This window comes from Monodelphis domestica, chromosome 8, assembly GCF_027887165.1.
Source record: "Monodelphis domestica isolate mMonDom1 chromosome 8, mMonDom1.pri, whole genome shotgun sequence".
NCBI lineage: Eukaryota > Metazoa > Chordata > Mammalia > Didelphimorphia > Didelphidae > Monodelphis > Monodelphis domestica.
In genome coordinates this window covers 16,271,548-16,286,704 of record NC_077234.1, presented here as the reverse complement: position 1 = coordinate 16,286,704, position 15,157 = coordinate 16,271,548, and the positions used below count along the sequence as shown (strand labels likewise).

Here is a 15,157-nt window from a genome sequence, read left to right as displayed (position 1 = left end):
CTGGAAGACGAGAAACTTTTGACTCTAGTTTTGCAGATAGAGAAAATAAGAAAGAATGAACGAAATGGATTTAACGAGACTCGTATACAAGCACAATATGGTTGCTCAGTTGGCCATTCAAAGCTCTTCCCAACCTGTCCCCTTCTATCATTCCAATGGATCCCCACACACATCCATATACTTTATAGCTGTTACATTTGAAAATTAAGGTAAGCTGAGAGACAATGACCTCAGCATGATCAATTAGTTACGAGTACATGGGGCAGATGGATGGCTCAGTGGATAGAGAGCCAGAACCAGAGATAGGAAGTCCTGGGTTCAAATTTGACCTCAGACACTTCCCAGCTGTGTGAATCTGGGCAAGTCATTTAACTCCTATTGCCTAGCCCTTACCACTCTTCTGTCTTGGAACCAATATTCAGTATTGATTCTTAAAAAAAAAGATGACCCCTCCAAACACCTTTTATTTACATGTAAATGGATTAGACCTAGCAATAATTACCACATTAGAATGTAAAACATCTTGGTATTATTATGAAAATAGTTTTGAACTTGCCACCACCCTAAAAAGGGTCTTTGGAACCTCCTGAAAGGGTCCCATGACTCCTCTAGACAACCCTTTGAGAACTGCTTTTCTAAGAAGTTAATTTTATTTTCTTCAGAAGTGTTTTGCCCAATACACATACATACATGGGCAGCTAGGTGGTGCAGAAGATAGAGTGCCAGGCCCAGACATCTACTAACTGTGTGATCCTGGGCAACTTGTTTAACTGTTTGCCTCAGTTTCCTCATCTGTAAAAGGAGTTGGGGAAGAAAATGGCAAACTGGACCAGGATCTTTGCCGAGAAAACCTCAAACAGTCACAAAGAGCTGGACACAACCAAAAAAAATGACTCGACACAGCTAAAAATAAACATGTTACTTCCCCATATGACTTTGAATGAACAACTTAACGATGTCAGTTGATGAATTGACAAAATAGCAGTGTTGCGTTAGATGGCCACCAATGGCCCTTCCAGTTCTAGATCAATGTCCCTTGAGGACAGGGATGGCTTTTCTTTTCTTTTCATTATCTCCAGCCCCAGGCACAGGACTTGGTACATAGCAGGTAGTTAAATAAAATATCCTGCCCCAATTCACTTACTGATAGATAATACATGGAACTCCAATTTCTTCCTGTGGGCCAAACTCATCACATACCCTACTGTGCATGGCAGGGAAGGCAAAGGGACTGAGGATTCATTTGGGACCGAGATAATGTTAGTGTTTGATATTTGGAGAGTCGTGGAAACATGATGTTTGTCATTATCCTCATAATTGATTTAAGTCTTGATCTAATGTTTAAAACAAAAGGTACAGTAGAATGAGGGCAAGTCCTGAATGGAGGTAAAACCAGGATTCTCTCTGATTATAGGCAAGGGACTCAACTCCTCTAATGTCCTCAGCTCAGCTTGCCCCCATCCACCTCTTCTATATACATCTTCTATGTACCTAGTTGCTTAAATGCTTTCTCCCCCTATTGAATGTCAGCTTCCTGAGGGCAAGGAATGCATTTTTGCCTTTCTCTGAATCTCCAATATGCAATGCAGTGCCTGAAACATCTTTCAAAATTTTTTTATGTTTTATTAAATTTCAACATTTAATAAACTCTTATTGACTTGATTTTTCTTATCTGTAAAATGGGAATATTGTAGAGCTCTGGGCACTATAGCATGTCAAATGAGATGATATATATCAAAGACTTGATAAATCTTCAGATACTACATACAGACCAGCTAGCCCAAACTTTAAAATGACACATAAATGAGATATTATTTATGTTATTAATAGTATAACTATTATTCACAGATGCAAAACTAGTCATTCTTCAAGTACTAGTTACACCACTTTTGTTTAACTGGGAGAGTTTGTTATTGAGATAAATAAGTATCACAGACACTTATTCAGGCTATTAAAAGGAAGCTTGGCTCCTGGTATCATAATACTGTATATTCTAGGCATGCTTCCTCTTGTCTCATAAGGTTTCTGGACGTTCCAATTTATTTCATCCCTTTAAAAAAATTGCATCCTCATTACATTCATACAATCGTATATGAAGGCCTTTAAAAAAGACCTTAGAGGTCACACAGTAGAGTGGAGAAAGAGCACTGACTCTGAAGTTAAAGGATCTGGTTTCAAATCTTGCCTCAGGTACTCCCTGGTTGAGTTTTGGGCAAGTCACAGCCCTTCCCAGTTTTTATTTCTTCATCTAGAGAAAGGAAGAGTTGGGATGCTCTCTGTGGTTCTTTCTTTCTAACTCTAAATCTAGGATTCTATTAAAAAAAATGTAAAGTTAGTCCAATGCTGTACTTTTATAGATAATGAAAGAGATGCTCAGATGTATCTGACATAAGGCAACGTGGGTCCTGAAGTCAGGATTTGAACCTAGAGATCCTCTGACTCCTGATTCAAGGCTCTTTCCCGGGCTGAACACTGCTTCTTTATGTTAAGTGTTCCCCTGCCTATCCTGGGGTTAGCCATCAGCTCATTTTTTAACTCTCTTCCTTGGGTGTCACTGCAGAACTCACTGTGGTCCTGAATGATGGGTCAGAGCTGGCCATGAGTCTAGGAATCCACTGAGTGCTCCATGCATGACTTATGGCATGGGCCTCGCTTGGAGAAAAATATCCATTTAGGGGTAAGTATAGAGTTACCAAGCAGAGCTCTGATTTTATGGCTTTTTTTTTTCTCTTTATGATGCCTGTCAAGAGGCTGCCAGCTGTTAATTTAGCCAGTGAAGTTTCCAGAATTTTCTGGAGGGGGACTTTCTCTAGTGGAAAGGGAAGTTGGGCCACTCCAATCATCTATTTGCTTGTTTATCTTTGTAGGTGATAACCAATTAGAGAGAAGCCGTTATGATTACACTGGCTCGCCAACAATAGGCAAATTAAGCTACTGGATGTCTCAACATGCAGAAACTGCAGCCAAGAGCCAAAGGAGGTTATTAAGCAGAAAGTGGTCTTGGAGATGGGGTTGGAAGGGCAGTTCCCTTGGGCTGCCATTGCTGCTTAAGAGCACATCTGATCAGAAAGGATGCATGGAGGTGGGCATGATGGCGCACACCGGTATTCATGGCCACTTGGGGATACTGAGGCTTGAGTCAGGGAGGGAGTCTAGAGGGAAGGCCAAGTGGATGTGTACATTAAGCTCAGAACCAATGCGATGAATGCCTAAAAGGCAGGAGTGTGGTATGGAGAGAGGAAGGGCAAGTGGATGCCAGGCTTCCTAAGAAACAATAATTCAGTCTGAGCATGAAATGGAGAAGGCCAAAGGCTCCATGGACATCAGCAGTGAGGCTGGGCCCCTGATCGGACACCGCACTTCCAGGGCGGGCAGGATACAAGAGTCTCAGTGTCAAAAAAGGGGGGGGGGATTTGAGAGCAAGATGGTGGTTCTGAACTTGTAGCTTTCAAGTGCTAAATTCATGCCGTCAGATGCTGAATTAGTCCCTGATTGCTTAGTGTCAATTTTCTCAAATATAAAGCAATATGCCAAGATTTTGTGCTTTCCTCAGCAGAGGGGAACCCTCAACTAGAGGCAGAGTTATAAGCTGGAGTACTTCATGTCATTCATATCCAAAAGATAAAATCTAAAGTGGGGAATGATCTTGGGGGTCATCTAAGCCCCATTTTACCGATCAGGAAATTGAGGTAAAGTTCTTCTGGCTCTAGAGCAACAGCCATTTCCATGGTTCCTTAGTCAATAAATCCATGGGAATCACCTGAAGGACACGGAGATGAAGTCATGTCCTGAAATTAGTAAGGATCAGTGATAGGATTTGAAGTCAGAGGGCAGAACTTGAACCCAGGTCATCCTGACTACCAACCCAGCACCCCATCCACTAGTCCACAGTGCCTTTATTTCTTTGCCTGTAAAATACAGTTATAAGCGCTTCAAATAGGGTACCAGGTAAGAAAAAAGCCCAAAGTACTATATATGGTAATAAGCTAATGAATAGGAAAAGCTATTGCAAAAGAAGCACTATATAAATTCTAGAAAATGTCATTATATTCCAGTTAGGCTGTGGCTTATCTGTAATAATTCATTCACGCAGCAATGCCAAAGTCAAACCATATAAATAGATCTTTACTCATCTGGGCATATGCTAGACCTCCATGATAAATTCTCCATCACTTTGAAACAATGTTTTCGATTTAATAACCCCCCTCTTCCCAGGGGCAAGCCGCTATTCCCTGCTGGAAGACATGAGAATTTGGCACCGGTTCAGGGCTCCGAATTAGGAGAGGGTACAGCTGACAATCACCACCCCACCCATCTCTGTCTGTCGGAGTGGGAAAATCAGGCCACACAGATGAGAAATTGTCTCTCCCAAAACCTTAAAATTCGAATGATGTTAAATTTCCAGTTGATTGGATTTAATTCCTGTCCAGCACCCAAGAAACCACTCACACCACCAGCTAGCACATGCTCTCAGGCTCAAAAGAAGATGACAGAACAAATCACGCTTCCAATTGTTACGGCAAAAAAAGGGGGGCTCTGGGGAAATTCTTGAAGACCTCAAAAATCACCTCGAATGATTCGGGTCACGAAAATCTGTCATTAGATTTATTTTTGTTTAATCACTACAGGAACGATAGAAAATAATCTGGGGTAAATGTGCTTGGGCAATGTGGGAAATAGTTGGGCTCGTGGGCAGTGTGACCGGGAGGTCATTGGTTCTGTGAACAGGGCGAAAAAAGTTAACCTCTTCCAAACCCAAGCTGCTCTTTCTTCTTCCATCTGCTAATCCCGACATTCTTGAATATTGCTTGTAAACTCAGGCCAGTAGGGCACCAAGTGATGCCTTTTACAGACTTCTAACATTCAGCTTTCTTTCGTATTTGACTCTTCATTTTAAATCGCTCTCTGCTGATCTTGTTTCCTTAAGATGGGCTCCATCCTCGGAGTAATGCTCTAGAATGGCAAACCTTCGCTTTTCCTAATTTAGCCTCAACTTACATTTCTAACCTTGGTCTAGGTGGCTGCTTCCTTTCCTATGCATTTTGGTCTAGGTCAACAGATTGTTGTTTTTCCACACATGGAACTTCATCTCTCATCTCTGTGCCTTTGCTCAGGCAGTACCCCCTGCCTGGAAGGCTCTATACCACCCCACTTCCCCTTCATCTTTGCCTTACAGAATCCCTTATTTCCTTTGAGACTGGGCTCCAACACAGCCTTCTCTGTGACACCTACTCAGTTTCACCAAACCGATAGCATCCTCTTTCCTCTAAATTACTGGCCTTTATAACATATTAATCTGTTTGTACTTCCTCGCCATATATAGTCTCCTCCATTTGAAAAATAGAAATAATAGCCAACACATAGACTTTATTTATTTGCACTATTTCTGGCACTTCAATGCTGGTTGACTTGCTTTAACTTGACTACAAATCTAACCCTTGAGAAGGAGGAGGAGGAGAAGAAAAGGGAGGAAGCATTTCTTGACCATTTACTATGTGCCAGATACTTTATAATATCTCATTTGATCCTCTGGCAGGTAGGTGCTATTATTAACTGCACTTTATATTTGAGGAAACTGAGGCAGACAGAGGTTAGGGGACTTGCTCAGAGATATATAACTAGTGAGCATCTGAGGCTGGATTTGAATTCAGATCTTCCTAAGCCCAAATGAAGCAGTCTCTCCACTTAATATGCCTTGGGAAGAGATGGTTTTGTTTTTATCTCTGTTTATGACCCATTGCCTGTTACTCAGAAGACATGTTAGCAAATACTCTCTAACTGACTGGTTTGGTTAATGGGAGAAAATCTTGTTCCCTTCATACATAGTAACGGCTCACAATAGATTGTAAAAAGTCTATCAGCTTTCCCCAACCTTAGAGTAGGCTTTTCAATAATATGTATTGTTGGCAAAGTAGTCTTTGCGTCGCCACAGAAATTCACTGGACCATGGGATGTGTGTGCATTTAAAAATCCCTTCTACTTGTCTTAGAATCAAAACTGCATATTGGTTCCAAGGCAGAAGAGCAGCAAGAGCTAAGCAATGGGGATTAAGTGACTTGCCCAGGGTCACACAGGTAAGAAATGTCTGAGACCACATTTGAACCCAGGACCTCCCATTTCTAGTCCTACCTCTCAATCCACTGAGCCATCTAGTCATGTCCTGGTCCACTGTCATCATCAAAGATCAACTGTGGAATTTAGAATCTTCTAACAATCCCTCTTCTGCATGAAATGAAAGCACTAGAAGCCATAGAGTAACCTGGATTCGTTAACAGCTTCATCCTCTGGCTTATTGCATTTGAGTCTTAAAGTCAATATAAAGCGATAAAGGAAACAGTGGCAACCTACCACTTCACTGTTTCAGACAGGTCTCTTAGGGGAAAGCTGTCAAGGTCTCCTGATTGGCAAACGTTGTCCTCTTCTATGATAACAAGCTTGGTGGAGTGATTTTCTCTTGGATGGAAGCTGTCCTATGGGGTGGCCCCATACTTGTCTCAAGGATTATCTTGAGAAAGAGTCACCCAAAGCCAAGGGCCACATGCTAAGTTTAAATTAACCTAGCTGCATCTCAGCAGTCCTTCCACTAAGAAGGCTGCTGAGCGTGTTGCCTGGAGGTTTTTGTTTCAAATTAATTACATGAAAAAAAAATCCTCTCCAAATGATAGAGAGAATACTAGGAGGCTGGTAGCCCCCAGATGAAACCTGTAGGTGTCCCTCCTCTCCATCTAGGATTTCAGACTCTGCCTTTTGAAGCCTCGTGAACTATTTTATCTAAGCATAATACAACAGTATCTCAAGGATCCTTCCTCCTTTCTGGCAATGTTCAAAGACTCTCTTAAAAAAATAAAACTGTGATTGGGCCAAAGGTCTCTCGGAGGCCCCTCCTAAGGGAATTTGGAATCCAATGAGTAATTAGCCCGCTTGATTCTATAGGTTGAAAGGAATCATACGATTGATACAGGTGTCAGATTTTAGCATGAAAGGGCTCAAATGAAGCAAAACCAAACTACTAATAATCACTAGAATTTATGAAATCTTTTGAGGTTCATGAAACATTTTCTGTTATCTATTTTGATCCTCCTCTAAGAACCAGGGGAGGGAATTGCTATTTTTATCCCCATTTTCTAGAGGAGGGAATCGATAGTGGGAAAGAACTGCTTGGGGGGTCATTGGCTCAGTGCCTGCAGCATAGTATGAATTCAGATCTTCCAGAATCTCCCTCCCACCACGGGTGCTATAGCCACAGTGCTCCTAGCAGTCTGTATGAGAAGTATTATCTTTTTTTTATAAACACTTCCCTTCCATCTTGGAATCAATACTGTGTATTGGTTCCAAGGCAGAAGAGCAGTAAGGGCTAGGCAATGGGGGTTAGTGACTTGCCCAGGGTCACACAGCTAGGAAGTATCTGAGACCACATTTGAACCTAGGACCTCCCATCTCTAGGTCTGGCTATCAATCCACTGAGCTACCCAGCTGCCCCCAAGAATCATACTTTACAGAATTTGAGATTTGGAAAGGACCTCAACAGTCTTCTATACACAAATTAATACCCCGTGTAACATACTCAGCCAGTGCTCATCTGACTTCTTACGTATTTTGGCTGTGAGACCTTAGGTAAGTCACTGAACCAACCACTCAGTGCACCAAGAAATTCTCTAAGACTACCAGTCTTAGATGACAAGATGTATTGGGAGAGAGAGATTTATCTCAGTGGAAGCTCCCAAGATGAATAAAATCACAGGTCAAAGATAAAGATCGCCATCATTTCATCATTGATTTAGAATTGTGAAGTTACCTCTCATTCATTAGATGAGAAACAAAAACCCAGTGGGGTAGTGACTTCCCCAAGATCACAGAGGTGATAATATTTCTTGAATCCAAGTCCTCTGAGTCCAAAGACAAAATTCTTTATACAAATGGGTTTTAAATCCATTCCATATTCTGAGATTCATAGAAATAGGACTAGAAGAGAACTCAGAAGCCTTATCATCCAATCTGCTCCTTTTATAGAAAAGGAAACTGAGATCTGAGGTCAAGTGACTTTGCCCAGGGTCACACAGCTGGGAAGTGTCTGAGGCCGGATTTGAACCTGAGACCTCCCGTCTCTAGGCCTGGCTCTCAATCCACTGAGCTACCCAGCTGCCCCCTATTTTTTTTTAAGCCTCATTCAATGTTGCTCTAGTAGCTAAGAATCAAGGGTGAAATGTTAAGTCTTAGTGGACCCTACAGACTCCAGAACCAGTGATCCTTTCTCCACTGGGCCCCAAGGCTTCCACCTTTAGCAATATTTTCTTTTTCTCTTCATGATGCTTTTTTCCTCTATTCTCTGACTTTACCGGACCCAAGAGGCAAGCATTCTTGCCTCCCCATACCCTTCCACATGAAGAGCAAACGTCATCTGTAACCCATTTTCACTTATGAGTTTGGCACCATGGGTATCACTGTCTACTTTTTCACTCTTCAAAGATTTCTTTATATGAGTTTTAACTCTCCTGGGTCTCTTAAGGGGTTCTAAAGCGTTCCTGGCAGGATTCTGCTTCTTCTAATGGCTTCTTCTTTTCAGGATTTCCCTTGAGTTCTCCTAATTTACACAGCAGGTAATAATATTTAGCAGTCTTCAAAAATAGTCCTCTTTTCTGTGGCAGAAAATTAGATTTTTCTGGACTGAAGAGGAGCTTTGATATATCCTTATCTCCTCAATTTTCCCAGGCAGCCCAGTAACATTTAATGTGAAGGTTTTCTAATATTCTCACAACCGGCACACTGATGAGACATTACAGGCACCGGCAGGAAATAGATGGATTTTTAGCAGGTATATTTGGCAAAAAGAGAGGCTCGACTTTAGAAGTTCTCTCTGACAAGGCCCCAGTCTGGAGAATTTTCCACATTCCAGGTGCCTTCTAGGTCAGGAAGAAAGAGATAGGATAAGGTAAAGACGAGCTGGGACAAAGGATCTGGGGGAAAGATGTCTTAACAGGCTAGTACTGAAGCCTGTGATTTTAAAATGTTTTTAAATATCCCAAGGCGAGTCTTGTAGCAGTGGATGCCTGTTGGGTTCAAACAAACTCCTCTCAGCAAGTTAAGTAAATCCTTCTGATTCCACGGCTTAGTATGGTCTACTCTTTTCTAGGGATGAGCTTCTGATATTGGGCTTCCTCCCAGAAGTCTGTGTTGTGCCTAAATCTCAGAAACCAATAACATCTCTCCCTAGCACTCACTGTCAAAAATGAAAGGAGTCTGTGGGCCACTAGGGAAATGGGTCAGCCTAATCCCGGAGCCTACCACCGCTCATATTTAGCTATCGAAGAGTCTAGACCAGTCTAAGCTGCCTTTCCTTTCCATTAGTGATCTGGCCACTCAGAGAGACTATATAAGACCATAATCTTAGACAGAGTTAAGTCCAACCCCTTCAGATTTGCAGATGAAGAGCCCCAGCTCAGAGGGGTTCAACAACTTGCCTGACATCACACAGGTATAGCCAGCCACAGATAGAGATTTAAAGTCAGATCTTCTGAATCCAAACCCATTGTTCTACAATGTCTCTTACCTTGCTCCCACATATACTTTCTCTCTCTGGCATTATCAACCTCTCTGTTATCTTTACTTTCAAAGAGATATTGTCCTTTCTCCTAGTTTAAAAAATATCAACAACGATAAACCACCACCATGACCACTGGTGGTCTTTCCTTGACCTCTTTGCACTATCAAGCACAATCTTCTTGAAACATCCTGCTCCCTATCTTCTTCTTTTTAAAATTTATTTAATTGATTTAAAATATTTGTCCATGGTTGCATGATTCATGTTCTTTCCCTTCCCTCCTCCCACCCCCCTCTTGTAGCCAATGTGCAATTCCACTACGTTTTACATGGGTCATTGATCAAGACCTATTTCCATATTATTGATATTTGCACTAGGGTGATCATTTAAGAGTCTATATCCCCAATCCTATCCCCATCAAACCATGTAATCAAGCAGTTATGTTTCTGCTGCATTTCTGCTCCTACAGTTCTTTCTCTGGATTTGGATAGTGTTCTTTCTCATAAATCACTCAGAGTTGTTCAGGATCACTGCATTGCCACTAATGGAGAAGTCCATTACATTTGATTGAACCACAGTGTATCAGTCTCTGTGAACAATGTTTTTCTGGTTCTTCTCCTTTCACTCTGTATCAATTCCTGGAGGTCGTCCCAGTTCACATGGAATCCCTCCAGTTCATTATTCCTTTGAGCACATGAGTATTCCATCACCAACATATACCACAGTGTTCAGCCATTTCCCAATTGAAGGGCATCCCCTCATTTTCCAGTTTTTGCCACCACAAAGAGTGCAGCTATTAATATTCTTGTACAAGTCTTTTTCCTTATTATCTCTTTGGAGTTCAAACCCAGCAGTGCTATGGCTAATTCAAATGCTCCCTATCTTTTAACAGCAGATTTTTCTCCTCTCTCTGGTTCCCACTAATTCTGGTGAGATTCCTCCAACTTCCACTTTCATTTCCCTCTGCTTAGGAGAGAGAGAACCATCATTTTCACTGCTTCAAACATTACTTTTCTGTCAATGACTCTCAAAAATCTCTATCTCTAGAATGACTCGTGAATCTCCAGAGAAAGAACTCATAAATAGAAACATACAAGTACATACAAGACACTGTTTTATATAAACTTTTGTTGGTCATGTGATGCCTTCTCTAATGTAAGGAGGGAGATACCGGGGAATTTTAATATAACCAACAAACAGATCAATGGATAAAAATAGGGGAAAAAATATCTCTCACCCTGACACTTTCCTGAGCTCTAATCCATCTCCAAGTCTCAAGTGGCTGTCTCTATTTCCATGTCCTTCTGTTACCTCAAAGTGAACAGGTCTGAAAAGAAGCTCAACATTCACAAAATCATGCCATCCAAGAAGTGCAGGATTCCCCCTTTCATCCCAGACATGACCAAGGATGCTCGACCTGGAGTTCTTAACCCAACATCTATCAAGGAATTCACATTTTATTTTGTTTTCTAAAATATTTTGAGAACTATTTCAGCATGACTGGTTAACTTTGTAGACTTGTATGTTTCATTTTAGATATTTAAACCCCCAATGGTCAGGGACCCCAAATGGCTAAGGATCTCTGGCCTCTACAGGAAACCTTGACAAGTGATCCTCCAGTTTCTGCCTGAAGATTCCCCTGATCCTTCTCCTCTCCCCTAAGTGAAGGGGATCAACCCCTAGAAAGGCAACCTCATTTAGGAGCCCAGGGATCACAGCTGTGAAGCTTCTCCTCCCCTCCCTTCCTCTCAAACAAGGGTTCCCCCTCCTAACTTCTTTATTCCCCAGATCTCAGGTGAGACAGGCCCCAAGGCTTGAAATGATAAAGGCTCTCCCTTTTCCTTATCCACCACCTCATTAAGTCTTTTGAAATGTCTTTTTTTGAAATGATATCTGCTCCTTCACCTCCATACCTTTTATCACCTTGCTTATCCAGAAGCTTATCACTCACACCCAAGTTATTATTAACATCTTCCTCCCTAGCTCCAGGAGCGTAATCTCTCCCTTTCCCCACCTCTCTCCACAACACTCCCAGATGAAGAGGCCATGAACTTTCAGCATGCCATCAACCTCACGATCTCACTGTTTCTATCACACCTAAATCCCTCTTCTGAACATTTAGTCCCCTTGCCAAACTGGGAGGCCCTGGGTGGCTCAGTGGATGGAGAGCCAGGCCCAGAGGTGGGAGGCCTGGGTTTAAATCTGGCCTCAGACATTTCCTAGCTGGTGGCCCCGGGCAAGTTTTATTCCCATTGACTAGCCCTTAGCACTCTTCTGCCTTGGAACCAATACATAGTATTGATTCTAAGGTGAGGATATATATTTTTCTTACATTATAATATCTATTTATTTGATTTACATTAACATATGAAATATATTAACATACCTTATATTAATATATTATCTATTAATATATTTTAATATATTTCTATAAATTAAATAGATATTCTGTTTTGTTCAGGCAATTTCCTTCTGATAAAATGTCCTCATCTCTCCCATTCAAGTCTCCAAATTCTCCTGACTCTTGAAGCTCCAAATCAAGTCATGCCTCCTCCTTGCAGTTTTGGCCTTAAATATTACTTCATCGGTCAGTAAGGATTTATTAAGTAACTATAACTACTACAGTAGAAATTTAGCATTAGATGACAAAAAAAAAAAAGCTCACACAGATCCTCAAAGGGCTCACATTCTATCAAGGAAGATTTTTATACACACACCCATTAGTATTAACAATTCTTATTTTATGAAGCCTCAATGTGATCCTTGTCCCTGAGAACCTATCTTCAAAAAACCTGACTGAGTCTAGTCCCAGAAAGAACAATAAATTCAAATTCTCAAGCACTCCTTGTTCATCCTAGATAGGTTTTATCTTTAGGAAGCTCACAGGTACCCTAACCTCTGGCTATTGCATCTTCGGTGCTCCCTGCCATTTTAGAATGTGGCTGATGGATAGTGCAGGTCCAAAGATGGTGGCAGAGCATATACATTCTTCCTCATGTCCAAAAATCTATTTTGTAGTTCATTGGAAGACCCAGGACTGAGCTTCTTTCTGTGCAGTGTTCCCAGATTAATCTAACTACCTCAATTAAAGAACCTTATTATAATTCTTTTCATAGTTCTGTTTTTTTTTTCAGGTTGACATTATCTACTTATCTATCTATCTATCTATCTATCTATCTATCTATCTATCTATCTATCTATCTATCAGTATGTCTATTTTTCTACCTGTCTGTCTGTCTATCTGCCTATCTGCCTATCTATCTATCTATCTATCTATCTATCTATCTATCTATCTATCTATCTGTCTGTCTATGTATCCATCCATCCATCCATCCATCCATCCTTCCTTCTGTCCCTCTGTCTGTCTATATATGTACATATATAGCTATAGCTATACATATATACTCACGTAGTTACATATGTACATGATAAATAGAAAAAATTGGGGGAAAGGGCATTGTAATCTTCAGATTAGGTTTAGAGCTAAAAGAGACCTTGTGAGCAAGGATTGTTTTATGTTTGTATATTTGTATCTATTTTAAATTCATACTTCTTTGCTGATCAATAGATTGACTTTAAAGGCCATGGAGGCCAATCTTCTTACTTGCAAATAAGGAAACTGAGTCAAGGGAGGTTAAACGATGATAAAAGTAGTAAATGATAAAGTAGTAAATATCAGAGACATGTTTTGGACTCCTCCTGCCTCCAAGACCAGGGACAATGTTGCTATGTCAGACAGTTTGCTCTTTTCGTAGGTTGTTAGTTGTCTCCTCATCTAAACTACAAGCTGTTTGAGCGTGAGGATCATAAGCTCTCGAACTTCTCTTTCCTTTAGTGTGATTAAGAAGGTTGAGTCCAAACCAAATCCTAAAATGGTAGCAGTCAATTGACAAGTCGTACATCCCATCTCAAACTCTATTACACACATGTATCATATGTGTGCACACACATGCCAATCCTCTGTCTTCCTCCAGCCAGCAGTGAGCACCCACACTCCCCCCTTGCTCACTGAGAAGTCATGGCACAGAGCATTTCCACACAGGACTGGCTTCTGGTGAATCTAGGGACCTGTCACCACAGTCTGATGGGGAAGAGCTTCCTAGAACAACACTACTGCTCTGCTGTTTTTTTTTTCAGGAGTGGAAGGGTCAGTACTGCCTACCACTTAAGGAATGCACACTCCTATTGCTCCCTCCCTCCCTCCCTCCCTTATGAGCCTCTCATTCACTACCCTTGCACCCGGGCCTGACCATGCATACTCCAAAATGGATGCATCCAGGTCAGAAGTACTGGCCGAGATGGTGGCCGAGTCAGCCTGCCCTTCACTAGGGCTTCATTCATTCACGGAGGTTAACTCAGCGCTCTTAGACACACTTCTCTGCAACCAGTGAAAATAAGCACATTTCTCCTGATGAACCGTTTGTCCAGCTAAGGCTTCCCATCTTTACTGGAGCTCTTGTCATACAAAAATCCAGGCTGAAGCTAAACTTCTTGGTGCAAAATACAGATCTGTGACATTCAAAGTGTGCGTGAGAACTACAGTGACGCTCATCAATATTTCTTGATCTTATCACCAAGGAAGAACTTCTTAATTACACAAGTACAAAGAGTTAAGAACAGGCATGTAAGCAGAATCCAATCGATTAATTTCCCAAGGGCTCCTCGTCACTAAGGACATTAGCCAACAATTGGGGCTTTGGACATGTCACATGCACAGACACAAAACAGGGGCTCCATTTCAAATGATTCACCTGGACCAAATCCTTTTGTTCACCAAGTTGGAATGTAAATGGATTCGGTCAGTTTTTAATTGGAGAGAACTTTTTCTTTCAAAAAGAGTAACTTTTCTTGAGAGTAAACCAAAGTATTTAATCAATTGCAATATATTTGACTTTCCTTGAAACATGAAGCTAAGAGAAATAGATCGATAAGCCAGGAGGAGTGTAAATGAGGAGGATCCAAAGGTAAACATAATAACATTTAGATAATACAATGTGGGGAGGAGGCAGGGGAGGGAAAGTGAACAGGGAAACTTTCTTTTTCAAATTCATCCTCTTACCTGATTTTATGCAATCTGCTGATTTGCAAATTCCATCTGGAAAAAAAAAAGACAGAGATGAAAGGGTCTAATATGCATTCACTAACAGCTTTTGCTCTATTTTTTTCTATGTAAGATTGTCACTTTGATGGATGATTCATTAACAATAAACAATAGAACCCCAAGTATTATGTATCTTCATGAGTCAAAGGGAAATACACAATAAAAAAGACACACCATATAGGATACATTTAGATTATAAAGGCAAATACACGTGTTTACAATAAGATTTGTATTAGAGGGAGAGAATCATATCAGCTAAACCCCCAGATTTATTAAATTGGAATAATCCGTTGTTTGGGCCTGTTAATCACTTTTCCCATTAAGAAATTAATTCTTCCTATGAAAACTCCTCAGCCCCAAATTAGTCCTTTTCAATTCCAAGGAAGCCCTTCTGAATGTTAATGAGCCAAAGCAGTGAGCTCCTAACTCTGTTCTATCTTTGATTCAGGGGAAAAAAAAAAATTATTCACATTTGGATCAGCTACTAACAAATTCTGTCTTCCTGAGTAAAACCAACT

At 41.0% G+C, this 15,157-nt stretch overlaps 1 protein-coding gene across 5 annotated transcripts in view; it reads right to left on the bottom strand.

The window, feature by feature from the left end:
- The window catches only part of MME (membrane metalloendopeptidase), a 142,662-nt gene that overhangs the window by 118,603 nt on the left and 8,902 nt on the right, over nt 1-15,157 (bottom strand). For all 5 annotated transcript variants that reach the window (XM_056807695.1, XM_056807694.1, XM_007502344.2 and 2 more), the window contains one exon: nt 14,598-14,633. In XM_056807695.1, the coding sequence (XP_056663673.1) occupies nt 14,598-14,633 (36 nt within the window). The remainder of the gene's footprint in view (nt 1-14,597; nt 14,634-15,157) is intronic.